We start from the raw sequence: 27294 nt of genomic DNA, 5'->3' as shown, positions 1-27294 counted from the left end.
CAAATCAGTTGCAAGAAATGAAGTATGAGAAAACCAGGACTCTTTGACAATGTAATCCTTGGAGTAAATGTGTTGAATGAAGCCAGCAAGTAAATGATAAGGGCCTTTGCGCTCTCTATGTAAGAAAGCAATTTATCAAGAGTACATGAACTCTCTGGTGACCATAAGCCAAGAAGAAACTGAAGTGCAGAAGAAGTCCCTATAAGATTATTTTAAATGCTCAGAAATTTTGCTTTAGAAAGCAGTGAGGAGCTTAGGTGCTGCAACATAATCCATAAAATAGAAATAAAATTAAATTTAAACATTGATAGTAAAATGCATGATGTCATATGGAATTCCATCTTACTTAATGTCACAAGGGCATAAGAACTACCTTCCGCCTGCAAAATTCCCTTTCGCTTATCTCTAAATTCATGGAATTCATAAGGCCAGGTGAAAGAAACTGGTCAGCTCAAGTAGTAGTGAATTCATGGCAGAATTTATGGTGAATCAGGGGACTTACTTGTAACATGGTTAAAAGATGGGGGAGGGAAGGTGGTGGAGTGTCTGTTTTCATTTTTCTGCTAGAGATTAAGTATCAAACCTTTAACAGTCTCAATCAGTTCTGCATGGCTTCAATCTTGGACATCAGTCAATCATAAATTTCCCTTGAACTATGAGTATTGTAGTCTCTGAGTCTCAGCTGAGCATCCTACTGTCATAGGAATTAAAAATTGTGACTTGTGGAAACTAGTTCTCGTTTGGATTGCTTCTGTGAAGGAGAACCACTGTCAGGTGTCTGTATTGCGACAAATACTGTTTAATATTTTCATCAATGACATAGTGAGAATATCAGCAAATATGCACTAGACACCAAGCTACACAGCGCAGTTGACACATCTGAAGGACAGTATCCCTACCAGAGGGACCTAGGCAAGCTTGAGGAAGGGGACCCCTGGGAAATTCATGAAGTTCAGCAAAGCCAAGTGCAAGGTCATGTGCCTGGACTGGGGAAACCCTAGCCATGAGTACAGACTGGGAGATGAACTCACTAAGAGCAGCCCTGTGAGGAATGGCTGAGAGAGTTGGGGTTCTTCAGCCTGGGTAAGAGCTGGAAAGAAACTTGGACAAGGCTCTGGGGTGACTTTATTGCAGCCTTTCAGTACGGAAAGGGAGCCTACACAAAAGATGAAGAGGGACTTCTGACAAGGACTTATAGTGATAGAACAAGGGATAATGGCTTTAAGCTGAAAAAGGGTAGATTTAAACTAGATATAAAGGAGAAATTTTTTACATTGAGGTTGGTGAGACACTGGAACAGATTGCCCAATGATGTTGCAGTTTCCCTATCTGTGGAAATATTCGAGGTCTTGTTGGACAGGGCTTTGAACAACCTGATCCATTTGAAAATGTCCCTCCCCATGGCAGCAGGATTGGACTAGATGACCTGTAAAGCTCACTTCCAACCCAAACCATTCTTTGATTCTATGAATCATCCAGGGGATATTTCTGTGGAAAATAAGGGCAACTGCCAAATGTGATATGTATACATTACTCTTTGGGGTGGTTTTCTTGTTTTTCCTTTGCTCTTTCCTTATACTTGACTGTTTTTTTCAGCCTTGGACAAACTTAGTACTCAGCACCTCTACCACCCAACTCAAGTGGAGATTGTGCAGTCCAATGTTGTGTTTGACATCAGCAGCCTGATGCTCTATGGTACTCAGGCTGTACCTGTGAGACTGAAGATACTGCTTGACCGACTCTTCAGTGTACTGAAGCAAGAGGAGGTGTTGCACATTCTACATGGCTTGGGCTGGACACTTCGAGACTATGTTCGGGGCTACATTCTTCAGGTAGGAAATAAAGCAAGGCATGTTTCCAAACCTGGTTAACTGATTTTTTTGTTGTTGTTGTTGTTGTGTGGATGTAGTGATGGTGCACCCACAGAGGTACAAGCCCATGTAGCAAACTTAGTCTGGCATGTTGAAGACTAATGATGGCATTGGCAAAATAGAACATTCTATTTTTAATAGGCTAAAAAAATACAGATTCCTTCATTCCATATTATTTATTTGTACTTGCTTATGCTTATTGTAGAAAATTCCTTAAATACTGCAGATACTAAGGTTAGCTAGCTGCAAGCATGATTTGGTGATCAAAGACAGGTGTCAAGTTTTCAAGGTCTCCTGTTTGACTTAAGAAACTAAGAGACAAGTCAGAAGCACCTTCTTTAGAAAGGTATCTTATAAGGTATAGATGAAATGAGGGTTGTGATCATGGCTGTATTGGAAAGTATCCTTACAGTGTAATGTATAAACAGGACAGTCGTGTTTATAAGGCCATTTTAGAAAGGTAGCTTTCAATAAAGTGTTACATGCAGACTGGTTGAAATAGATTAAAAAAACCCATAAAATAAGTAAACAAGAAACGAACAGGTTTACTTTGAGAGTATGATCATAAATATGTATGGTTGCTTATCTGAAGAATTTTGTCATCTGCTGGGCTCCAAAGTGATTTATTACATTTTGTGACACTACTTCTGATTAATAAGCTCATACTACATACTTCTGAATTCTCTTAATTACTACTGACTGTCAGAGTGCTGCATCATCTAGAAGTCATACAGTTATTGAAGTGGGCATGCCTGAAAAACTTTGAAAATTTTAGTTTCTGATTTATTTCTTTATGTTTTTAGGCAAAACCAGTGTGCTTGGGACTTTATAGAAGATATAGGATTCTTTATTCCTGCTCTGAGGAATTCTGACTTTACTTTTTAATTCCTCTTCAATTTGTGTCCTTTCTGTAAAAGAAGTAAACTAGCTTTATGTAATTCTATGGTAGTCTTCACATTCTGTGTTCATATTCTTAAGTGCTCTGTATCTATCTACAGAAAAGTTACTGAATTGCAGAACAGTCTTAGAGAACTAAAAAGGCTGATACTTTAATAGCAAGTTTGTGTTATTCTTGTTAGAATATATACCGAATGGAGTTTTGTAATTGTTTTAGGATTTTCTCAGGCATCTATTTTGTAAAAGCTAATGGTTACACCTATTCAAATAAACAGAATCAATTTTTTCCATTACCAGTCTAAAATTTACCTGTAAGTATACAACCATGATATTCATACAGTATATACCTGCAATGTTTGTATGATATAAATATATGTTTATATGTATTTATAGATATTAGATATATATATTTAAGATAGAGTTATGAGAGATATCTATGGAGGTACATACTGTAATGGCATTATTTGCATATTGCATCATATTTTAGATTCCTAGATTCTGAATGTCACTGATCAAGAGAGATGAAGAAATATGATTTGCAAAGGAATAAATGTAAAAAAATGCATCATATCTAAGAGATAATATTAGAAATCTGCTGTTTCCTAAATATGCTAATAGTTGGGTGTAATATATTACAAGTATGGAATATAATTCCGTGTCCAGTAGTTTTCTTGTTTTAAAGGTCATAGAATCCTGCTCGTTTTGATTTTGTTTTAATTATCTGTTGGAATTATCTCAATATATGCAAGAATGGCTTGTAATATATTTACATAGATGTTTATACAGAGTGAGATTGTGACCTATGCATCTAAATGGTGTAAAAGCCTGTAATATACCTTTAGGTCACAGTTCAGTTTAGCTGGCTAAAGTTCAGTTACATTGTAGCCCTTGAGGCACGAATGTTACCATTACTACATTCAGCAAACAGTATATTGACTATTATGTCAGTTAAATGAAAACAATTATCAATGAAAGTTAAGGGCAGCTGTTACAGACCTGCCACACACTGATTTCGTTAGCACTTGGCTGTGAATCCTGCGAATGGGGGAATGAAGACCTATGACAGCTGTAGTTGAACCTCAGCTGTCTGATTCCAAGGAATCACACACTGGTCAAAGTTAGAAGAGAGGTCATCTCATCCAACCCCTCTGACCAGGCAGGGCCACCTAGAACTGCTTGTCCAGGACCATGTCTGGATGGCTTTTGAATGTCTCCAAAGATGTAGTCTCTACATCATCTCTAGGCAAAAGCTGCATTTTGTTTCCATTAAAGCTGGAAAGCTCAGTATATGGCAGAAAAGGAAACTTCTTATTAAAAGATTTATGTAGAGACATAATTTAAAAACGTTAATCGAATCTCTGATAATAAAAATGTGTTGTTTAAAAAGTAACTCTGTTGAAAGTATCTGATAAGAAGGAGAAAAGGGGCATGCAAAGAAATTTGAAAGGAATTTTGTAGTAACACTGTGTAGAATTGCATGCAGCTGAGAACTACAGTGATGTCTCCTTCAAACAAAAGGTGCAGTTCCATGAAGCTCATCATTATAGACTGGAATTTTTCATGAAATTGTTTCAAGCTTCAAAATTCAGCTTTTCTACACAAAAAGCTAGAATGCAATGCCCTGAATATCCTACAGGAGAATCAAAAGTATGAAGTACCAAAAGAAATCACCCAGGTTATCCCAGACCTGTTTGTTAGGCTGTCATACAGTGAATTCAGGAACATCAGTCAGGAAGTATTGTTCTTTGTAATTTGTCTGTCCAAACCTGTTATCACCTAATTCCAGACAATACTACTAAGTTTACCATATGTTCATACATACTAATTGTACACCAAATACAGAAATATAAATCTGTAGGAAATTATTTGCTATGATTGTGTACTTAGAGAAGCATAGGCAGTAAACTATCTTGTTTGTCTCTAATCTAATCTAATAAAAATAATATTTTACACTTGTAACTTCACAAAATTCTGTATGTTACTGTTTGATGTGAAGGGAAAAAGCCAGGAATGTTAGTCCTGCCAGGAAGGTTGGAGACACTTGCTCAGAAACACAAAACTTACTTGGAACATACAAACTCTGTGCCCTAAATCTATTCTGTAAGGACCAAGTGAAGTACCAGAATAGGGAAAGGGAATGGTTGTGACAGCTTCCAGAATACTTACTCTTGGTTCATTTTCCAATCAATTAAGCACAGTGTAAGAGATTTGTAAAGTTGGTACAAAACTGGAATTTCATGCTTTGGAAAGGCCTGAAACATCCATCTGTGCAGAATTTCCCCTGAATTATTATGGAAGTGTTAAAATATTTTAACATTTTCCCTAAATGGAGGGTCTTTTGAGGTGTAAGGTAGATGTATCCACTCAAAATCAATTACTTTAGTATTGCCAGATATTTTCTGTTCTGTTCAAGATCCATAGTGAAGCCCTTCTTCTTCCCACTTCCCCCCAAAAAAAAGAAATAAACTCTAACAAAAATCGAACAACTTTTTCCCTGTAACTTTTGAGAAAAAACTCACCATTTGGTCCACCTGAAAAACAAGTGAAAAACACTACCTCTCTCTAGCTGTGTATCAGTGCTGCATGGTGGGTGGGATTACTTGTAATACCTCATTTTAACTAATAAAGTGTCCAAACAGCAAATTAAAAAGCAGTGGGCAGAGAAAAATGCAGTATTTATGGCTTCATTCAGTGGATGCATTAATGGAGCACAGGGAGTCAAGGAACCCAGAAGTCAACAGAGATAATGTGATAACACCTCTTTCTCTCTAGGCACAGTCACAACATTGGCAGTAATAGCTGAAAGGCATTAAGACCAGGCAAGCTTCTCTGACCTCTGTGCAATAAACCTAGTTTCTTGTGAATACAGACATACCTCTGGAATGTCACTGAATGACAATTTGGTCAACAGTCTCATCAGACTGCTCACAGGATTAATGTTTTAGAGGAGTTATTCTCTCATCTTTTGAAGTGATTCTTAAAAACCCTTACTGCTTAGGAGAACATTCTGAACTGTGTGTGCCCCATGGACATTTAGAGTGCTTCAGTTTTTAGGCTTCCTTTTCAAGCATGTATGTAACTGTATTTGGTGTGGAGCTATTAGTGTCCCTTTAGATTTTCTTTTGGGAATGGCTAGTGCAGCAACTTTACATGTCTTTACATGACAAGAAATTATTTCTGTCAAAACCAGCAGCTGTTTTGGTTCATATTCTGCACATGCTACTCAAAGAGATGTATGGGATTATTAGTGGCTCTGTTGATTTGGGTGATGTTACTTTTGCTGTAAAGAACAGCTCAACTGTGAGTCTCCAATCCTGGTTTAATTCCTGCTGAACTGAGTGAAGAGGTGACTTTGCCAGCTGTTCTTCTCTGCTCACCACTGGAGAATTTGCTAGTGTAGCTACATGTGTAATTGCTCCCTAGCCAGGTTCTCACTAAACAAACCAGGTCAGAAAAATCCTTGTGATGTGCAAGTTAGCTCTGATTATTCTGAGAGAAAAGGGCTAGAGAGCAATTATATCACTAGCAGTGAACAGCTGGGTCATTCAGCTTTTGTACTGGTCCAAGCTGCAGAGGACAGGACATGTGATTACAACTTAAAGACCATAAACTGACTCTTTGCAAATAGTGATTCAGTGTTCTGAGTAACAGCTCAACACTTTTTCAACTGTTTCATGATCAAATAGTTGTAATCCCTTAGTGTAAAAGAGGAAAATAAATATTATCTTTACAGTACAAAGAGGGAAGCAGAGGCAGGCACAGAACAGAACATTGGCAGAATCAGGAAAAGGATCTAGACTTAGGATTCCCATTGCTATTGGCTTGAAAATAGTAGATTACAGTCAGTAGCTCATAGGCAGCATCTTGGCTGCCAGACTCTGGTGCCATTCACAGCTATGAGAAATTATAAAAAATAAATAACACAGAACAAAATCAAAACTAAATCCAGCTGGAATACTATGAGTATTTTATATGTCCAAAAGGAGGCTCACTCACAAAATTTGTTCACTGTGCAGTGCATGGGGAATCACTAATCTTAAATGAAGGTCTTTTCCACAGCAAAACCAATGCTGAAAGATGATGAAATTCAAAACTATTAAATATCATTTTCTCCTTTGACTAAACTGGTTTATTCTCCACTACTGTGCTTGTTCTGTAGGGCTAAAAAACTGTTGAGCAAGAAGTCAGCTAAGAAAGTATGCTCTCAGAAGGTACATGGACCAGGTCAGGGAGGGTGAGGAGGGTTATTTAGATATTTTGTCAAAAATACCATCCCATTAACTAAACCAAACTCATTCAAATTGTGAAATTCATAGTGCAGTTTAAATAATTCAGTTCTGATTATTTTAAAAGAAAAATTAGTTAAATCATGTGCTCACATATATTGATATTATATTTGACTGACAATTTCACAATTTTTTGTAAAACATCGTTGCTCTTGGTGGAATGGGTAGTTTGGTTGCTGCCCTAATTTACCACAACTAGTTTGTTCATGCACACCATTCTCACATTCAGATTAGGTCAAGAGATTTGGAAAGAGACCAGAGAAAGAAATTTGAGCATCTTTAATAATACTGTTCTTAATTTCTTTTCTGTTGATTCTCAGAGTAATCCCTTAGCACCTCGCCTTCTAAGCAGGTGGAATATTAGCCATATGCACAGATGGAAATTGCTTTACTGTTCTTAAAATTAAATATTGCCCACCATTGGTTTGTCTATTGAGGATTTCAGAAAAGGATGGGTTCTGTTGCTGTCTGACCTCTTTTAGAGACTTTAGAGTCTCAGCTTTCCTGCCTGAGATCACTTGCCTTTTAAAATGTTTGAACTTTGGCAATAGAAGCCAAGTGCAAGGACTGTTTAATTAAAAATTAAACAACTTGTCAAACAGCCTTCATTGCTTAAACATAATGAACATAAGTAAGAAAACAAACAAACAGCAGCTCTGCTAACAGCTTTAGTTGTGATGTTATCATACTTTAAGTTCAATATAGTTTGCTGTCTATAATCATGAGTCATGCGAAGTTTCTGTCATTTTTTTCTCTCAAGTGCTGTCAATTCATTGTTTTTGTCTTTCACAGCAAAAAACGTTTAATCTGTTGGTATGCTATATTAGGGTATTATTTGTGATAAACAAAATTAAGAGATATAGGCAATTGAATTATGAAAAAAAAATTTGACACTTGCAACCCAGCAAAAGTTTGTTGACAGTTATGCACCATAAATTATAAAAATGGATTTTGTATGTGAAGATTGTGTATTTATTTAATTGATATTGCTTCTCATTCCTCACTGGTCTGTTTGTCAATATCTTAATTAATACTTTGCATTTGTTTAGCTGTGACCCCTGGGAGGTTTCCATGCATTTTAAGCAGTCACTTAGTCTTTCCATGCCTTCAGGAGTATTATGTTCTTTTTATGTATAGTAAAACTGATGTGGATGCATGTTATGAAGTTTATCTGGTAATGATTTTAACAAAGTCAAATGCAACCTAAGTCTTTCATAAGCAAGATCATATTTCCCATAATAACTGCCACCCACATTTAATTACTTGATAATGAAGAGAATTGCCCTTTTATGGCTTTATTTCCTTTTTTCACCTTTGTTAGATAGAATCCTGTCTTGTGTTTTCTTTTCCTCTTTGTAGTTATTATTAACACTCATATGTGTTCTTTAGTTCTGATGTCTCAGAGCAACCAAGGCTCAAAGCTGGGTAACATTTATCCAAACTTCTATTCCTGCAGTATACATGGGATTTAAATGTGTCTCTTTTGTATGTTCTCTGCCTGTTTCTTGTTCTTTGTGCCTGTCTGTTCTCTCCTCTCTCTTTTCCCTTCAACTTATTCTGTTGTCACTGCCTCCCATTCCCCTCCCGCTGCCTTTTTTATTTGCTTATCTTGCCTTCTTCAGCCTCACCTTAGTTTCAACCGCCCCTCCTCTGATTTTACCTCTTTAGCACAAAAAGATGAAAAGGATCTGTTAGATGATGTGTCCATCTCCTGAGTTTTTCATTCCTCCCACAGCATCACTGCATGCTCGTATTTGAAGTTGTGATCATCTGGAAGAGTTTCTCTTCTCCTATGTGTGTCAGTTTAGTGTGCCTCTCCTGCACCTCTGTGGAAGAGATTCTCTGCTATGCCACTTCCTCTTCTGTGTTCATTTTAGCTGTATTAAGCTGAGGGTAACTATCCTATCTCTAAACAGAGTGTGGAAAGAGCTCAGATAAATCTTTGAGGACTGAAGAAGGAGATAGGAAACAAAGCACAACTGCTGAGCCAGAGGGAAGACTTGTTATGTGTTTGAGCAAAGCAGTGCCACTTGTTCTACAGTGTGAAGTACTTTCAGATTTTCTCTGTATCTGCACTAACTTGCCTGACATCTTCCTGCTGCTTTTGATGCTGTGTCTCTAATAGTAACACTACTGATCACACTAGTGCTACATGAGTGTATTTATCATGACTGTTCACACTTGAACCAGGCAAGAATGAAGTCCAGACAGTTTGATGACAGTTCTGAATGCCACCAGGACAGCTTACGTGACAACAGATGTCTCAGTAACATGTAAAGATCATTTGGTTTTCCAGAGTATGTGCAGCTGGAGAGCTGTGCTACTACATCTTGCAAGGGTAATGAAGCAGTGGGCTGTATAACCCCTGGTGATCAACAGCCTTATACATGATGCTAGTTCTTAATAAAATAACTACTATGAAATAGCCTTTATAGCCATAGTACTTCACATGGCTCGGAAATGCAAACATAGCCTTTGAGTGGCAAGCATTTTGGATTGTCAAAGTCCAAAAAAAAAGAAAAGAAAATTAAAAGAGAGTGGGAAACTTTTTAGGTGTGTTTGTTCTATCTGGAATGTATACTGATTGTTCACAGCACTCAGGATGACAAGTCATGATCCCACTGACGTAGCTGCACACAGCTGGGCACAGCTACTAGGCTGCAAAGCATGGAAATGGCTGTTACTGAAGATCTGCCATGAATATTCCAGGACCATGTACGCTTGCTTTTAAAAATGGAGCTGAAAATCTCTTCACCTGCCAAGGCTTGAGTTCATGGTCCTGTGTCTCTCTTGTGATAGCTGATGAAATCACAAACACCTAAAGCAGAGTGGAGAGTGAAGGAGGTGGGAGGAATAGTTCATACCCTATGCTGTTTTAGGTGTGAGTGATGCCATCAAGCATTTCAGGCGAAACAGAGCCCTGAACTTGAGTCTTGGCAGCTAAGTCAAGGAAGAAACTATTTCCAGCTTTTTTGCTACAGAATGTGGTTGAATTTCTATTAACCATTTGTATTTATGTTTCTAATAGATTGTAAGTGTGTGTGTCTGTGGTAAAAGTTTTTTTTCTGGTTTTGAAAATGATTCTGGGTGGATGAGGGAAAGGGAGAGAAGAGCTTTCTGCCTAGCCTGAAAAATCACTTTTCTTGCTAACAGTGCCATGTTAAAGCCTGTACTGGGACATATCCTGCACTGTGTCAAAGAAATGTGACCACTGAGTTGAGAACAGGATCTTGGGGCTACTGTCCACCTCAATTTTCTTGTAATAAGTGCAGTTACTTGTTATAAAATAAACAAAAGGGCATAAAGCTATTGATCAAAGGGAAAAACGTGTGTGCCTGTGGAGTTGAGTGAGTTGTGCCAAGAATCTGAAGAATTAACATTATTCTTGTTACAAAATGCAGCTTGGAGAGTATAGCTTCTTTTTTTTGTTGTTTTTATAGACTCCTCTCTTCACAGAGAACCTCAGGCCGAATTCAGATCATGGTCCTGAAGGTGATAGGGTTGTGATATTAACCATTCAACTACACATCAATGGAGATTAACTCAATTAGCGAGTACGGAGTCCAGACCACAACACTTTAATGGATTTCAGACTTTTTCCCAGTTTAGAAACCTCTTGCTTTGAGTTTAGATGCAGTTTCGATTGCCTGTGTGTCAGCTCTGACTTCAGGCACTTATGAAATTTAGGCCCACAGACAGTTAGAAATCAAGGAGGGCCACAGAGAATCAGACTTGTCATCTGTCCAGCATCAGTTGATTTACTGCTTTTCTTGACATCCAAGGGATCTCATGGGGACTTTTTTCCCTTGCAGCACTGATCTTTCAATGAGGTGCTAGTGCCTGTCCTGAGCAATAACAAGGAATAACAGTGAAGTGTGAGTGACTCTTATTAGGAGGGGTAAATGTCATTAACACTTACTGTTGCCTTCTAGGCAGTAAGAGGACAGCATTGAATGTAGACTGACAAACCCCTTTTACTTATCAAGGTACATTTTGATTTTAATGAAGATGAACTCCTCTATTTTAATTAAGAAATTTACTTTTCTTTCCTGTGCTGAAATATCTTCTGTGATTTGCTTGTCATTTTGGTCCATGTCTTAGAATTTTGAATACTTAATTTGAAGCCAGGAAATACATATTATTCTACTGGCTCTAATATATTAACTTGCTGCACGAGTCCTTTGTGCTTCAGCTTGATTTTTCTCCTCCCCCACGGCTTTTACAAAATGTTCTAATCATCCCAATTAATACTTGGATGTTGTTAATTAATGTTTATGAAGTACTTTGAGATCCTCTAATGAACTGGAATGTGTAATTATGATTGTTCTATAGTCAAATTCTGAAACATCGCCACCACTGTAACAGTAATTTCAGTAATATTTTTTTAAGAATCTCTTTGCAAATAGAAGAGGAAGAAAGTCTTATATTTTTCGTCTGCTGGAAAGGTAATGGAAAAAGGGTGTGGAAACCTGTGTTACTGACTGGCAGTCGCCCTGCAGAGAAGGAAATCACTTGTAGGACAGATAGATTTTTAAGACTACAGGCTCTGTATGCATCACCTTGCTGGAGTTTTGAGTGTATCAGTATAGCTTGCCTAGGGTTGCAGACATTGTAACAGAGTTGACATAATTATATTTTTATCCATGGAGTCTGGATATTGGAAGTTTTTAACTGGTATCCAAGTGGACAGAATAGAAGAAATAAGCCCACTCCATCAGGTTGCTTGCAATCTAGCTTATGTTGCACTGGATTTTGCATTAAAAGCTCTTAGACTGTTTAGAAATAGCTAGTGCAATGCCTAGGAAAGTTGGCTCTGTTCAGTTAGCTCAGTTTGTAGATGAATGAGTGCTTGGTGAATGGCTTCAGAAAAAAATAGTCACTACAGAAGGCCAACATAATAATATGAACTACTTCAGTATTAGTAACCTCAAACACTTGAAGGTAATAAATTTGGATTCTGAAAACTGGGGAATTGCTTTAAAATATTAGATGTACTAATTTTATTTATTTATTTACATAAATCAGTACAGGAACCCCAGGATACAGTAGAAAAAAAACATAAAAAACCCCAACACTTTGTCATATCAAGTGATTTTTTATAACATGCTGAATATGTAATGTTGTGATCCACAAATATGCTTTTGTCCAGCATATCTTTCATAAAGAATGTCATACAATGACAATAAATTTGGGTTTAGAGAATTTGCCTAGTACAAATTTAGTTACCTTCCATATGGGAGCTGGTTTCCTCTTGATAGGAGTATCTCAAATAGTACTAGAGAATACAAAACAGATCTCTCGTTTGTAGGCTCAAAAAGTTGTGAGGTAATGGATGTAAGGCTCAATGACATCCATTTTCTGAAGAGTGAATATATTTCTTGGGAGAAAAAAGGTGGGGAATTTATAATGTCTGTAGCAGATTGCTCACACAATTGTGTTTGTTGTGAGGTTGCAAAGAACCTGGGTATTACAGAGTGTAAGAAGCTCTTCTGGAACAACTGACCAGCAGAAGTGGGGTGCTCCAGAAATAGAATAGCAGCCAATTATGATGTACATGCCATCTCTGACCTAGTAACTTACAGCCTTCATTTGGAGGCTGTGACTTGAGTAGCTGGTGTTCCCCCAGCCACATAAGGCTAGAAGGTTGATTGTATACAATTATTAAGTAGGCAGTTAAATGCCACCCTGATGCCCAATCCCATCAGATCTCGAAGCTAAGCAGGGTAAGCCCCGGATAGTACTTGGATGGGAGACCTCCTGGGAGTACCGGGGGCTGTGGGTTCTAATCCTGAGGACTTCACTGTCACTGTCCAAGCTCGCTCGGCCATGGCAGATGAACCTGAGGAGTTAAACGGTGGGGCCAGTTCTGCGCACGCTGAGCCTCACCTAAAATATCCACTGTGCAGGCTGGAAGGGCACACCCACGTGGGGACAGCCCTGCCCAAAGCTTCGTTCATGAAGCCTTGCCATAGAATACAATTAAGTGGAGGGGGGTTTTGGTTGTTGGAATACTACCTGTTCTCCTGGAATGCAGTTAGCACTCTCATGGGGTCATGGAAACATTGTGATGTAAGTAACCTGAGCTATACACTTTTTCTGGTGCTAAAAAAAAATTAAAAAATGCATTTTTTTCAAAGTTTTTGGGGTTTTTTTTGGATGGTTGTTTATTTAGTGAATAGTAACCTACAGGATGAAATAGTTTAATGAAAATATAATACCTTATCATGGAACTGCGTATTGTATCAATGTTGAGAATTATTTGGAGCACAACAGAAATGCCAATGGAATATAAAGTTTTATAGGTTTTGAAACACGTGTGAGAACTTTCATTTAATCCAGTTTGACGTGCTTCAAAAGTGCTTCAAACTGAAAATTTGAAATAAAACTATACATATACTCCCATGCCAGAATAATGACTTTAGTTAATATAGTATGAGTTTCCTGCACTAGTCACACCAGACTTAAGATGGGTATCTTTAAGGCTTTTCCCCATCACCAGCTTGCTTTATGCTTAGTACTCTGTAAGTCCCTTACGAAGGTACTCATTTCCACTTTGGCAGAATGTTTACCCTCAGTTCATAGAAGGTAATTGTATTGGAATTTCAGCAGCTACTGCACCATAGAAAAGTCCTTCTTTTTGCTTGTTTCTGTCTGGCTATTTAAATGAACAGGACTTGTATAACAATGTTTTGTGTGACTATTTTGACCTTAGTTAAAGAGATGGGAAGGCACATGCTGAGAATATAGGAGGTCACTGTATGATTTATGTATGTGGCCAAGTAAGAGAGACACTGGTAGTTCTACACAGAAGAAAAAGCAACACATCACTTTTGAGGCACCAAAGAAACTATAGTAGAGAAGCAGGGAGGAAAGAGGTTATGATGATAAAAACCAAGAGTTCTCAGCTCATTGGATACTAGGGACATAAAGCCATAGGGATTCAAACATAATTTGTTACCCAGAGAACTGCTCGGTCACTGTGCAGAAAGTGGTTGCTAATTCACTAAGGTGCCAGAACAGCTATCCAGCTTTAAACAATTAATACTCTTGACTTCAACAAAGATCTATTCACATATTTAATGTTAATCATATGCTTGTATATTTTTCTGAATTGGTGTCTCAGTGAATGTATGTAGGTCAGCTGAGGTCACACAGCAGTTCCCTTCCTGTAAGCATTGCCCTTTAGTTGAAAAGAAATGAATAGTAAGTTGTGAGAATTTTACAAGAAAGTATGTTTCAATTAAAAATTGTAAGCTTCTAAAGATTCTTTCTTTATTGTTAATTGTTTTCACTGGGGTAGGCTCAATTTGCCTCTGCACAGACATTTATTTCATCTCTCAAAATCAGACCACAAGCTGTGGATCATTTATAGCATGTTTTAAAAATGGAGACTCGCTAATGAAGCATATTGTCATCATGAGATCTCCATTGTCATTGTCCATGAGGATCAGAGCCTCGCTAAAGGAAGATCTTAACTTCTTTCGTCCAGATTGCTGCTCTCTTCCCTTCCTGCCCCAAGCAGGAGTTTTGCAGGGGAGATGTCTCTTTGACTCTGCTACACAGGCAGCAAGGACTTTGATTAGCCTGCCATAGTAGTACATGCAAACTAAGGTATGAGTTTCTGTTCCCTTTGAAATATGTGGACATAATTTACCAATACCCTTTGTGCAAAAGAGGGGGATACTTGCAAAAGTGTTTGAAGTACTTGGTAATACATGACAAACTGACATAGTGTGCGGAATACAGTACAGCTAGGGATTAAATAGAGGGAAGAGTCCTTGAATGTTAGATTTCCAACAAACTTTGGTAATTCTAGAAACCAGCCTTACTTCCTAGCATCCTGTCTTTTTATTGCTATTGGCAGCTTGTCCTTTGTGTCATTCAAGAATTTATAATGAATCCATAAAAAACTAATAGTACTGCATTTTGTTTGGAGGAAAAGAGGAGGCTTCTGCTTTTGTGGATAAATTCAGTGTGTGTATAATCCTTTGAGCATTAATTCTGACCCACTTAATTAGTAAATAACGTTGACTGATAAAAAATAATCACACTCATGATGTTCACCATATCTTTTATGGTAATTTTTGTGGCTTTGTTTATTTGTTTTTGCTGAAAATTAGCCAAAAAATTTTGAAGTTATTCTTTTTGCATAAAATTTTCAAAAGTAACTTAAAATTTTACTTTTTGAGCATGATAGCAGCAGGCACTGATACCTTCATGCAAGCATGACTATCAAAACATGTGCTTCCAAATTCACAGACCTATCCCTAAAGAAAAATTAAAGAAATTGGCATTTCAGTTTCCATATATGAATACAAGAAAGAAAATTGTCATTTAGAGGCAAACTGCTTGTAACTAATAGAACAACTTGAGCAGTAAGGTCTGTTTAGTTGAAATGGAGAGATCAAAACTTATCTCACCTTGTGTACTTTAAATGTCATGCTTTTTGATAGTTAAGCATAGAGAATTAACTTTTCAAATTTCATTCTTTGTGAAATTTGACTTACATTTTTTATGCCTTTTGATTAGCTCCTCTAGCATGTCAGTTTTTAAGTATAAAAAGATTAAAAATAGGAGGAAGAGGAAACAAGGACGTAATCAATGATATCTGTGGATATCATTGCAGTATTTTCAGAAGGCTGCTAATGCTAAATCCAACTTATATTCACTTCCCAAATCTCTTACTGTACTTTAAAACTGATGTGTTTATCTAATGCCCAAAAGTTGTTATGTGAAAAGCAGTTTCCACAAAGTATAGTATTTAATAAAAATACTGTGCTGACCAATTGTAACAGTCTCATTTGCTTTGACTATATATTTAAGTAATGATTCACAATGTGACAAGTTGAGACACTGAGGAATCATAGCAGCTTCCCTTTAGAAGTGGAGTGAAATACACAAGGAAAAATAGTTTCATCTTGTGAAGATCAGAAAGCAATTAATGGGTAAGTGTGACTAGTACCACATCCACCCTCAACATGCACACATGCATACAAGCACACAGAGGGCTATTTGCCTTTTAGTGATGTTGGCATTTTGGAATGCCTAAACTGAAAAATTTTTACTAAATCCTGCAAACAGTTACAATGCTGATTCACTTTCTGTCTTTATATTTTAAAGCCTTATAAGCTCTTTGAAGTGAAGTGTGAACCTTTTCTGGCTTACATATCTTCTCCAGGGCATGCAAAAGCATGGTGCCCCTGTAGAATAGAAATGAGAAGTGGCTGTAACCATAATCAGTTTTTTCCCTCCATCTGGGAGAAACCCACCTCTTACTGACTATCCATTGTTCTACCATTTTGCAATCTGTTTGAGACCGTATTTCAAGGAAAACTAAAGTGTAACCTTAAGCATTTTGTTAGTTAATGCTTTTCCTCATCCTTTTTTTTTCTTTCTTAAGATTGAACATTAGATACATTTTGTTGGAGATCAAAAGTGTCTCTGGTCAGACACCTAATGCACAATTCCCAGTCTGTGCTTTGTTAAAGCCCAGTAGTCAGTGGAGCACCTGCTTACTGTCTTGGCACCTGGCTGCTCTTGCAGGTATTTAACTGCTATACTGCACTAAAACACTACAAAAAAAGCCATCAAATTCTGTGTTAGCTTTTTTTTCTTCTATGTAAGCAGTTACTGCAGAGACATATCTTTGCAATGGAATAGGAAAAGATTCAAAATCAGTTTATTTTATGATTGTGTTTTCATTACAACAACTTTTCTAAAATGTGGGGGGAGAGGGAATGGGAGAGGTTTTGTGTGTGTTTGGGGCAGGGGGATATTGGCTGCTGGTTTGGGTGTTTGTTTTGTTTTTCCTGCTTCTCTTGGTACAGGATTGTAGAAGGGAAACAGACTAGAAAGCTTTTTGTTCATTCCATTTGTAATATACTCAGTAGTACAATGTTTGATTCTTTTGGGGAAAACCGTGTAACTACATTATTGGAGGTATTGTAAGAATGTTATAAGCTTAACAATGTGGCTTTCAAACTTGGGAGGGGGCTGGAGTTAGAAGAAATTATCTCCACAATAGAAATATATTATTTCTCATTTTAAAAGAGAACTTCTTCAAAAACATTTCTTTTGCTTATTATATTTTTTCCCCCATTTATTCATGTCAGTACAGGACACATTCAGCATCTGTTCTCTTCCAAAAGCCCTCAGGAAAAATTAAAAAGCTGTTCTTGCAAATTCATCATTATTATTAAGAACCATATTTCACCTCATAGTTATCTCAGCCCTTCTCTAGCTCTTATCTGCACTTTGATGACATTGCCTACTTGAGCAAGGCATCATTCCAGCCTCGTCTCATCTCTCCCACCTTAATTTGTACCGATGCATTGCAGTTTGGTGACAGGCAGTTGTTCGTGCTTGAATAACCCAAGATTTGAATTCTACAGTTTGTGGCATCCATGTAATGCTTAGCAGTGGGTACAGCTGTTAACTATTCACTTATAAATAATCTTTTTCCCCTCTCAACCTGTCTCCCAGGTAGTGTTCCTGTCACCATTAATAACTCATCGGTAGCTCCCCAGTGATTTGGCCCATCACTTGTCATTCACAGTGGAACGCTGCTCAGGCCTGCTATTGAAGCTCACATAAGCACCTTCAGCTATTCACTCATCCCAGCAGCTGCGCTGTTTCATATTCCTGACTTGTGGGAAATTGCGCTGATGGGTTCCAGCATTAGGCAGCTCAATTGTCCCCTCTCATCGCTGACTGCGCACCAAGCTTTGCCTTAGGGAAGTATAATGTTGTTGGCTCCAGACAGACCTTACAAATTGTTTTAAGTCTCACTCAGCCATGTTGGTTTCACTGACAGTGTAACCCTGGAGTTAGTTTGAACCATTATATGTTAGCAATTAGGTGCGCATATCTATTTTAATGCTAAAAATTTTGCCCTACTGTTTATTTTTACTGCAGTAGTATCCTCAGTGTTGTTCATCTTCCAGAAACCTGAGCAAAAAGACAATAGAGACTCTGTATCAGTTACCATTTGGGGGGAAGGGAAGGGAAGACAGAAGCGACTTTGTTTGCCACCTTGTTATAAGAGGTTATGTTTTTTATGCCATTACTCTGCATAACACAATACCTGCCCCTTCTCATGGTGAGTATTGTTTCCTTTCCTAAGCAGCCCTGGCTGGGAAGCTTACTTTTATCTGATCCTCCTGCACAGAAGAAACTTAGTGTAACCATGGTGCAGTCTGTGAACAGAAATGGTTAGGGTCAAGGCAAAAAAGAGAACGATCTCATGAACAAAGTGCTTTGGAGAGGTGCTCTGAAATGAAGTGATTCATAGTTAGTTGCTATATTACTTTTGTAGCTGTTGACTTAAGGCAGTTTCTGCATTACCTTTTCCTGAGGAGAAACTGGGGCCATTTAACAACTGTATTTACATTATTGAGGTAGTACACTTCGAATTGAATAGTGAGTTTGAACATTTGCTAATGTAAACGTACTTGCAGGAGTACTTGCACTAGGCAGGGACACCTTTCACTTGAATAGGTTGCCCAGGGCTCCATCCAACCTGGCCTTCTAACAAATCAGTGAAAATCAGAATTTTTCTGCAGGAGTGGCACTGCAGGAATGCCCTGAGAAGACACTACCGGGAGAAAGTGCCCATGCTGAATTTGTTTGGATGATGAGTAAATGGCAACTTCTAGAAGCAGACATCCCATGTAAAGAGATCTGAACAAGAAATATTCCCTCCAAACTCTTTGTAGTAGTCTAAACCACTGATTGTATGAATTCACATCATTAATGGATGAGCACTACTGATTCTTTACAAGATATTATGCCATATGTACTTAAGAATTTTCATCTGGGTTAGAATTTGAATAATTATTTCTACTGAGGAAAACTAAGTTAGCAACTTCAGTTGCCTACAGTAACACTTCAGTGAGGTGAACCAGCAGTAGAATATTTGACCCTAATTATGGGATCCTGTAATACTCATTATCTAATTAGGTAAGCTAGATTGCTGACCTTATTAGTTTGGGTGCAAAACCCATTGAAGATTGTTCCAATGCTTGCAGAAGCTAGGTACTACTTCAGATTTTATCTGAAGATGCAATGCAGACAATGTGTTGAGGTGATGCTGGCCATGTATGAAAGGTGTACTTCACCTTGTGAAGGAACTGTCATGGAACTACCTTTTGGGCATCAGTACACTGGACTGTTCTGCTTGCATACGGTTGGTGGGTAGAAACTCTTCATTGAAATGAAGGCTTCTTCCTCACAATTAATTCTTAAGTGTTCCAGGGAGCTCTTCTCCCACATGTGCTCTCTCTCATGCGCGCTCTCTCTCTCTCTCTCATTGGTGTTATAATGTTGTTCTGATAGCTGTTCACTCACTTCATTTCTCTCTGTCAGTTTGTGGTTGTGTCACACAAAAGAGGAGGACGTTGCATTGCAGCAGGAATCGTATGAGACCAACAAAGGCTGGAGGCATTGTAAATTAAAGGAAAACTAATTTTTATTCTAATACAAGAAAAATTATATATTGATTTGTGATATTTAGATTCCACTTTAAATTTTAGAAATATTTTACCTTATTGTAAACCAGGTGTAGACCAGCTGTTCTGTGTGTTTTGTGGAGTGTTTTAAGTACAAAATGCCTTCCTAAGTTTTTAGCTCTAACTAGTTTGGCAAGGAGAAAATTGTCTGTCCTCAAGTTTATTAGAAGTGTATTTTCTTTTTTGCTTTCCCCTCTGTCACACCTTTATTTTTTCTTGCACCTCTGTTGGTGTTAGAGTCATTCCTCAAAGAAATTTTTGAATGCACACACACACTTATACTCCCATTGAATCAGTGTCCCCTGCCTCTTCAGGAGTTGCTCTTGAAAAGCACTCTCTCTTTGCTTTAAAACACTTGCCTTCTTCTGGACACAGTGGGGTTAAAAAAAAGTTTGTGGTTTGGCACTTTCCAGCTGCTTCTCAGGAGAATATAAAGTGCTTGTGGATCAGGTCCAAACCAGTGGATGTTTAAGAGCAGGAGGAAAAAAAAGCTTGCTGAAGAGCAACATTCTTGTGTTACTTCGTTACCTTCTGTTGTGTTAAAAAAATTGTTTTGCTTTACAGTTTTAAACACTCAAAAAAAGTTAGAAACACTGAATGACCTCCAGGCCTGTTGGCTTTCCAGACTCAGTTAATCAAGTCTCCTCACCTTTTTCCCTGTAAAAATCCAGAGTGAAGTGTGAAAAGCATCAGAATGTCTCATTTGTGCCAGTGCAGCCTTTTAGTTGCTTGCCAGCACCTTCATTTCTTCATATGTTTCTAGCTAAGGTCTAACATGGAACAAAAACCCGACAGCAATAGAGACCAGATGCCGGTATTTTTTCTCTGTCACTTGGCTGCTGAGCAGATGGAATTTATATCAATCGGGCATGCTAGGAGGAAGAGGCCGTGGCAGCCAACATGTGGAACTGGGGCTGAGTGACATTTTTGCTAATGTTTTGTCCTTGTAGAACATTATGCTTCCTCTTTGCTTATGAGCTGTGGTTTTCCTGACTCAGTCAAGGTTCCAAGCCCAGCTGGAATGGTTGTCTGCCCACCACCCCCCTTTTAAGGGAGTGCTGGGAGCGATGGAGGACTAGTGGGCCCCTGCACAATGGAGCTCTTTATAAAAATACCTGACATCTGCATGCAATGCAGCAAATCATCTTAGCTGAGCACAAAAATTCACTGGGCATTACCAGTCACTTTTTGTCTGGTTTTGTATGCTTGTTTGATTTATATAATGAGTGAATGCCTCTGGCAAAGGAGTACTTTGAGCATGTTACTGGACAGGAGAATTTTCCAAGAGGTATTGTCATACATGTTCTCAGAATTAGAGTATTAAACAAGGGGAAAAATAAAAAAAAAAATAGGAGCAGGATTTTTCTTTCTGTCTTCAATCACCTCTTGGAAAAAAAAAAAAAACACACACAAAAAAACCCCAACCCCCTCCCAAAAAAACGCCTGAAAAGCAAAACCATGAGAAAACTTCTAACGCATAAACTAATCCAGTACCCACTTGGTGAGGCTATTCTGCAGGCAGACATTGTGTTCTGCAGAAGTTGTAGAATGAGCGTCGGCAATGAAGTTTTGGAAAGTGATATTAAGACTATGCACAAAAATTAAGTTCCCAATGGAACTGCCAAAACCAGCAAAGAATCAAAGCAATTGGAGGCAGTTAATTTCAAAAGTAAGAGAAACAAAAAAGATGTGGAGGGAGTGCTACAGTCGTGTGGTTTCTGTTCTAGCTCTTGAAACTGTTAATCCTCCACATGAAAAGTGATGTGATTAGTAAACAGAATGCTTCTCGTGAGTAAGGATCTGCACAAATCAGACTTCAGTGTCAGGAATTTATGGCTGTGCCCAAGTTAAATGGTTTGTAATCACTTATGCAATCAACTTTAAATCAAATTTGGATTTACCTTACATAAAAATAAAGTAAATGAGAGGACTAGAGCATTTTATGTGACAGAATTTGTTGCACTCTTTAAAAAGGGAATGGTTCAGGAAACATAAGCTTTTGGATCCCTGAAGGCTTCTATTTGACCTGTGTGTCTCATCCTAAACTCTCTGGCCAGCCAGCCTCCCTTCATCTGAGAATGCCATTGTAGCTTTTGTATTTCTCTCCTGGTTCATCTGGAGGGGTCACTAGAGAGTTAGTGCGGGGTGTTACCTCCTGTGTCATGTTGTGAGTGAGCTGTCTGAAGGCAGCTTTGGGCTAGTTTAGGAATGAAGGGCTGAAGGCATCCTCAAACTCCACCCTTGTGAGTGCTCTGGAGTGTTTGCTCCCTGATTGAACTGCTAACTTGTCCTGGAGTTTTGCAGCGGTCTGATGTTTTGCATACTAGCCCTGCCAGTTACAATGAATCTAAGACATTTAGCAACTCAAGTTAGGTTACAAGTCATTATGATGTACATTTTTGGTGAATATGAATTAAAGTAGCTTCAATTTATGAGGCAATGTGCCATATTTTATAACACATCAGTAAGACAATGTGTCAGTGTTATGTTCTAGTAAGACGAATTGAACATCAGTGCAGTCCAGTGCAGCAGGTGGAGGCCACATGAATTTTAGGTGCAGTCATATGATATTTCACAAGTCATCAGCTAAGTTATATTTCATTACAGTATAAACATGAAAAACACCTTCTAGAACCAAATATTTTTTCTTTTTCTTCTCTTTGATGACAGTGCTCCTTATCTGGCCGAACTAAGACCATAATGGACTAATTTTTTAGACTTCCGCACTGATTTTGTCTCAATAAAGTATGGAAGGAAAAAAAAATCTTGTGGTAAAACCATGTTAATGGTTAGACTGATTTCTCATAATTTTCATCCTGTGATATTCCAGAGAACCGTAAACATAGGGGAAAAGGAGAAATCATGATAGACTTCACCATTAAGTTTGGAATTATTAATAATGAAACTGCAATAGGGGAGCAGACTGGATAGATGCCTCTGATTTTTCCTTAAAGAATGGAATGCATATCTTGACTCTCACTTCCTGAACTCTTGCATACATAGAGGTAAACAATGGCCATTACAGTAAAATCCATAGGTCTTCACAAGCCTTGAGGAAATACTTTTTTTTTCCAGTCAATTAACCTGTGTATGTGACACTACATTAATAACAGTTTTCTGGTACTGATTTTAACTCTTGCTGGTTGAAAATAAGAGACCAATGCACATGAAAATAAAAGAGATCCTTTTAAGATCCTTTTAAGTGTCACTAGGGCTGCAGATCTTGGCTATCATTTGATTGTATTTTGCTTACATACAGTATAAGAGAAAAATTGCCATATAGGGGTATGTAAATCACTGATGTTTCATAAGCCAGCTGAGTTAGCCTCTCTCTTCTTCACATACAGACACTCATGCCACTGTAGAACAGTACGTAAACTTCATAAATCTGAGTCTTATCTGAATCTGCAGCATTTGAGGGAATTGCAAGGAAGGCTGTCAGCACAAACAGCCTGTGAAACCTCACATAGGTTTGGAATACAGCTCCCAGATTTTCCAGCCATGACATGGTAGTTCAATTTACACTCACTCTTAGCTCTGTGTTTTGTATATGGTATGTCACTTTTCTGCTTTAGTCATTTCAAGATGACTCTGATCAGTATGAGCCACAGAAACAAACAGTAGATTTTAATACCAGAAGTAATGAAACTGTGCAGTTGTCTTTAGTTATCTCTTTAGGGAACGTCTGCTAGAATTGTTTTTGATTCCGGAGGAATGTAACCTTGTCTTTTTATCTGGACAAGAAAATAAACCTTGTGAGTAATATGAAATCATGAAAAAGAACATTTTAAAAGAACTTCCAAAAAGGCTAAAAACATGTTTGAATACCCGTAAATTACTGTTTGCAAGTGTTTCCATGCCAGCTGTTCAGTTTACATGTAAAATGCTAGGTATTTACTTGTGCAAATAGGGGCAAGTTCTGAAGATACATTTTTAGATACACTTTCCAAAATTACTTCCAAATTTTTCTTTTTCTCCCTAGCAAATATACATCTGTGTCAGTATGTCTAGTATGCCATTTTCTTCATACAGCCTTGAAAAGAACTTAATTACTAATTGTAATGCTTCCCGTGCTTTGAATAATGAAAACAAAATTAGACTATATATTGTGTTAAGATTGTTTAAATGAGGCCCTGTACCTGTATTAGTATTTGATGGCATAGCATAAGTAAGCAATAACATGAATGTATCAAAAGTTAACAGATTTTAGCAAATGGTGTATATAGCACTCTGTGTTTAGAAAGAAATCAGTGCAAGAAGAGAGCTGTTTTTCTATCAATAAATCTAAGCAGTACAAAAATAAACAGGACATTTGGATATTTGGTGACTGTATATGAAACAGGGGGACAGCTGCAAAAAGAATGCATAATACAAAATACTTATTTTGCACTGGATTCGTAATTCTCTTTCTAACCTCACTGGCTGAAAAGATTTTAAAATCTTGCTCTCAGGGTTGAATATTTAACAGAAATTTGTGGCAGGGAACTGAAAAATACAGAAGAGCGCTTGTGTATACCAGGCCACCCCGAAAGGCAAGAGGGCATAAGGCACTTATAAACAGTGGCAGAGCACAAGCAATGTTGCCTTTGAAAAGTTTCATTTTTCCCTTGAATCAGCTACAGTCTCTTGCTTGAGGTCACCACAGTTTGCAATCTTTGGCAGAGGGCTTCTTCCATTTTTGGTAGTGGCAGTCTGAATTTTTTGGAAGTGTTTTCTTCTCAAACTGCCATTATCTTCCAAACCTGTTTCATGTTATCATTGTCAGATGCTTCTTCCTTGAGTTTCTCAGAACAAAATGATGTGTTTTCCTGGGATTGGGTTGTGGGGTTTTTTAAGCTTGGAATTGAGAGTCATATGGTTATGATTTCAGAATGTCAAGCCTGATTTTTTTTTAAAGCAGTACCTTTTTCTCTGGGCAGTGAACTCACTGCAGAAACATCAAAGGGAATGTGTGCTGCTGGATCAAGGTGATTTTTTTTCCTCGACCACATCATTGCCAGCTGTGGTTTTTATGATTAGAGGCAGGCGTTCCAGACACCTCTGAGTCCTTGCTAAGCGTCAGATCTTTAACAGGATCCATCCCAGCTGAGTGACACTAAACAGACAGCCGGGGGGAGTTGGTGGGATACAGCAAAAGGGGAGGGGGTCTCTGGTACTCAGTGCACTTGCCAGCCAAGCTTATAACAAACTCAGCTAATGCTGGGCTGCAGGCTGCCTAGAGGCCCCGCATTATGCCTTTCAGGACTGCTTTCATTAGCAGAGGGGATGAGTAGAGCCCAGCAAATGCTGTCATTGATCCTCTCACACTGAGTGCATGGATGTGCAGCATTCAGGTCACAGCCTACTCAGCTTTGAAGCAGCTACATTTCACACTTCTGACAGCCACATACTGCCGACATGCCAGAGCTGACACAATTCCCTCTCCGATCTGATTCTTTGCTCTGTGCAGCTAAATACATTGAATTCCCCATGGGTGCTCCTTCCACTAGAAATATTAACACTTGTTTACTGGTTCTGTTGACATAAGAATTCTGAAAACAGCTGCTTCTAATAGCAGTACTCCATTTCATGTGTTCTTGGCTTTGCTGCATTCCTTACTATATACTTGTAGAGAATATTGTGTCTTCCCAAGCAGAAAACGGGCTGCAACACCTTCCTCAGAATAAAGGTTAGAAACCTAGGTTAGATCTAGAGTACCTAAAGTGTTATAAGTATTTTGCTTTTAATTGGAACTTTGCAGAGGAAAGGAAATTTCAAATCCAGCAATTAGTCAGCTGGCTTGTATTTGAGGTAGTGGTGTGGAAGCAGCTATTGTATATAGTACCTTGGAGGCCATCCAGAATAAAGGTCACATAATAAAGGTGCTGGTTAGAGCAAAAACCAAAAGAAGAATGTAAATCAGTCAAATGTCACTGTAACAGAAAATCCAGACAGTACATTGTACTAAAATCCAGTGCCATTGTAGCGGATCTTAAGAATTCCGCCTAAAAAGGGATTAAAAAAATCTGGTGAGTGAAGATCTTGTTTCCAATCATAACCTGATTTTACATTTCATCATCATCTGATGTTTCTGAGCTTATTCTGAAGCAATGGAGATACAAGTTATTACAGAGGAAATGAATTACTTTGTGGCATATAGTAGGAGTCAAGTCAGGCATCTCAGTATAAGAATTTGTTTTGAGTAAGAATAAACAATACTAGTTGTTCCATTGTAAAAGGGAAGAGTTTCTGAAATCAATCAGGTTCCATTAATCACTGCAAGATGAGAATCAAGTTTATTTGGACACATGGTGAGGTAGTTAATCTTTGCACATGCCTTTCTGTTTCTCCTAATGGTGGTAAGTGACCCTCAAAAAAGTGACCCTCGATTCAGAAAAAAGTTTCCTGCAGTGGCTGGAATTGACGCTTTTCAACCTTTTTTTTTTTTTTTTTTTTAATGAACACAGAAAACTTGAGTTGGGAAAACAAAGCTTTGATTATAAAATTTGGATGGTTTTCAGGATTGAAAATCTTGTAGCTCTATTTAAAAAGTACTTACAGGTGGCTTCCACAGAGTAGCCAAGTCTGGACCTCATGATTCAAGCAGTTCTCTGCAAGATCTTCAGCTCAGCATATAAAATTTAAAAATTTGAGATTCTGAGGGGCATGACACCATCTCCCAGGTGATTTCCCACCACCACTTAGCAGGGAATTTGTTGGCCTTTTTACTTATCTTGGACTCTCTGATAATCTCTTGTCCTGTTGTTAACTTGGCTCTTTTCAGTCTCTAGTCAAGCTTTTCTGTATTTTTCCCTTGTTGCCTGTAATCATCAACCTGCTTGGTGGTAAAGCATTTTTCCTGCTTTACCACGATCTTTTTGGATTTTGTTTTGCTTTATTTTGTTTTAATATTACTCTGTGAAAAAGGGCATTGAAGAAGAGGGGTTTGTTCTTCTTGCTCTGCCTTCCTCCCAGAAGAGGAGGAACAGAATACGTGGACAGGGTACAGCTGTTTTATTTGATACCATATCTCATATATTGTCTTACTTACTTCTACAGTAGACTAGAAATTGCAGTCTGGAGGTGATGGCAACTGTTTTCATTGACAGGGAGCATTGGTTGGGATGTTTGAATCTACTTTTGTTGAGGAGCAGAGCTGTTGAGTGAGCCACATATCAAACCTGAAGAAGTGAAATGGTTTTATTGACTAACTAATTTTTCAGTTCAAGCCAAGAGTGTCACCTGTCTATTCAATGTAATTAATCAGTAAAAAGGGGAAGGGAAGGCAAAGGAGAGAAATGGAAAGGGTAATTGGTTTTACAATTGGCATTATTATGTTATATGTTTTGCACCTTTCTCATGCATTTGGAGCCACAAGTCCCTTCCCAGAAGAGTCTTCAAATATTTATTTTTTCACAGTTATTGTATATATGAAGAACTACAGGAGTGCAAGACTAAATGTAGTGGCTTTTCAATAGAAGAATTTTGCACTAGGATACACAAGTTTGTTATAACTGAGAGAAAATATTGGTGAAAATATTCTATTTTTACTTAGGCTTGTCATGAAGACTCCTCATCAAACCTTGAAAAGTAGTTAAATGTAACCAAAGATGTCTGTTAGCCAAAATTCATTTCCCCCTTCAGAATTAAAGATCTTCTTCTGCCTAAGGAGAACCATGGACCTAAACTTGCATTGTTTTTACCACCATTCTTTTAGACCTTCCATAGTTTTGTCTGAAGTTTTTGCTTCCGAAA

The 27294-nt window shown here is 38.0% G+C and overlaps 1 protein-coding gene across 4 annotated transcripts in view; it reads left to right on the top strand.

Annotated features, from left to right (window-relative positions):
- Positions 1 to 27294, top strand: part of BNC2 (basonuclin zinc finger protein 2) — a 330641-nt gene that overhangs the window by 220815 nt on the left and 82532 nt on the right. For all 4 annotated transcript variants that reach the window (XM_071580801.1, XM_071580802.1, XM_071580800.1 and 1 more), the window contains exon 4: positions 1597 to 1832. In XM_071580801.1, coding sequence (XP_071436902.1) covers positions 1597 to 1832 — 236 coding nt within the window. The remainder of the gene's footprint in view (positions 1 to 1596; positions 1833 to 27294) is intronic.

This window comes from Pithys albifrons, chromosome Z (assembly GCF_047495875.1).
Source record: "Pithys albifrons albifrons isolate INPA30051 chromosome Z, PitAlb_v1, whole genome shotgun sequence".
Classification (NCBI taxonomy): domain Eukaryota; kingdom Metazoa; phylum Chordata; class Aves; order Passeriformes; family Thamnophilidae; genus Pithys; species Pithys albifrons.
The sequence above is the reverse complement of the archived record's forward strand: the minus strand, read 5'-3'. Positions and strand labels throughout refer to the sequence as shown.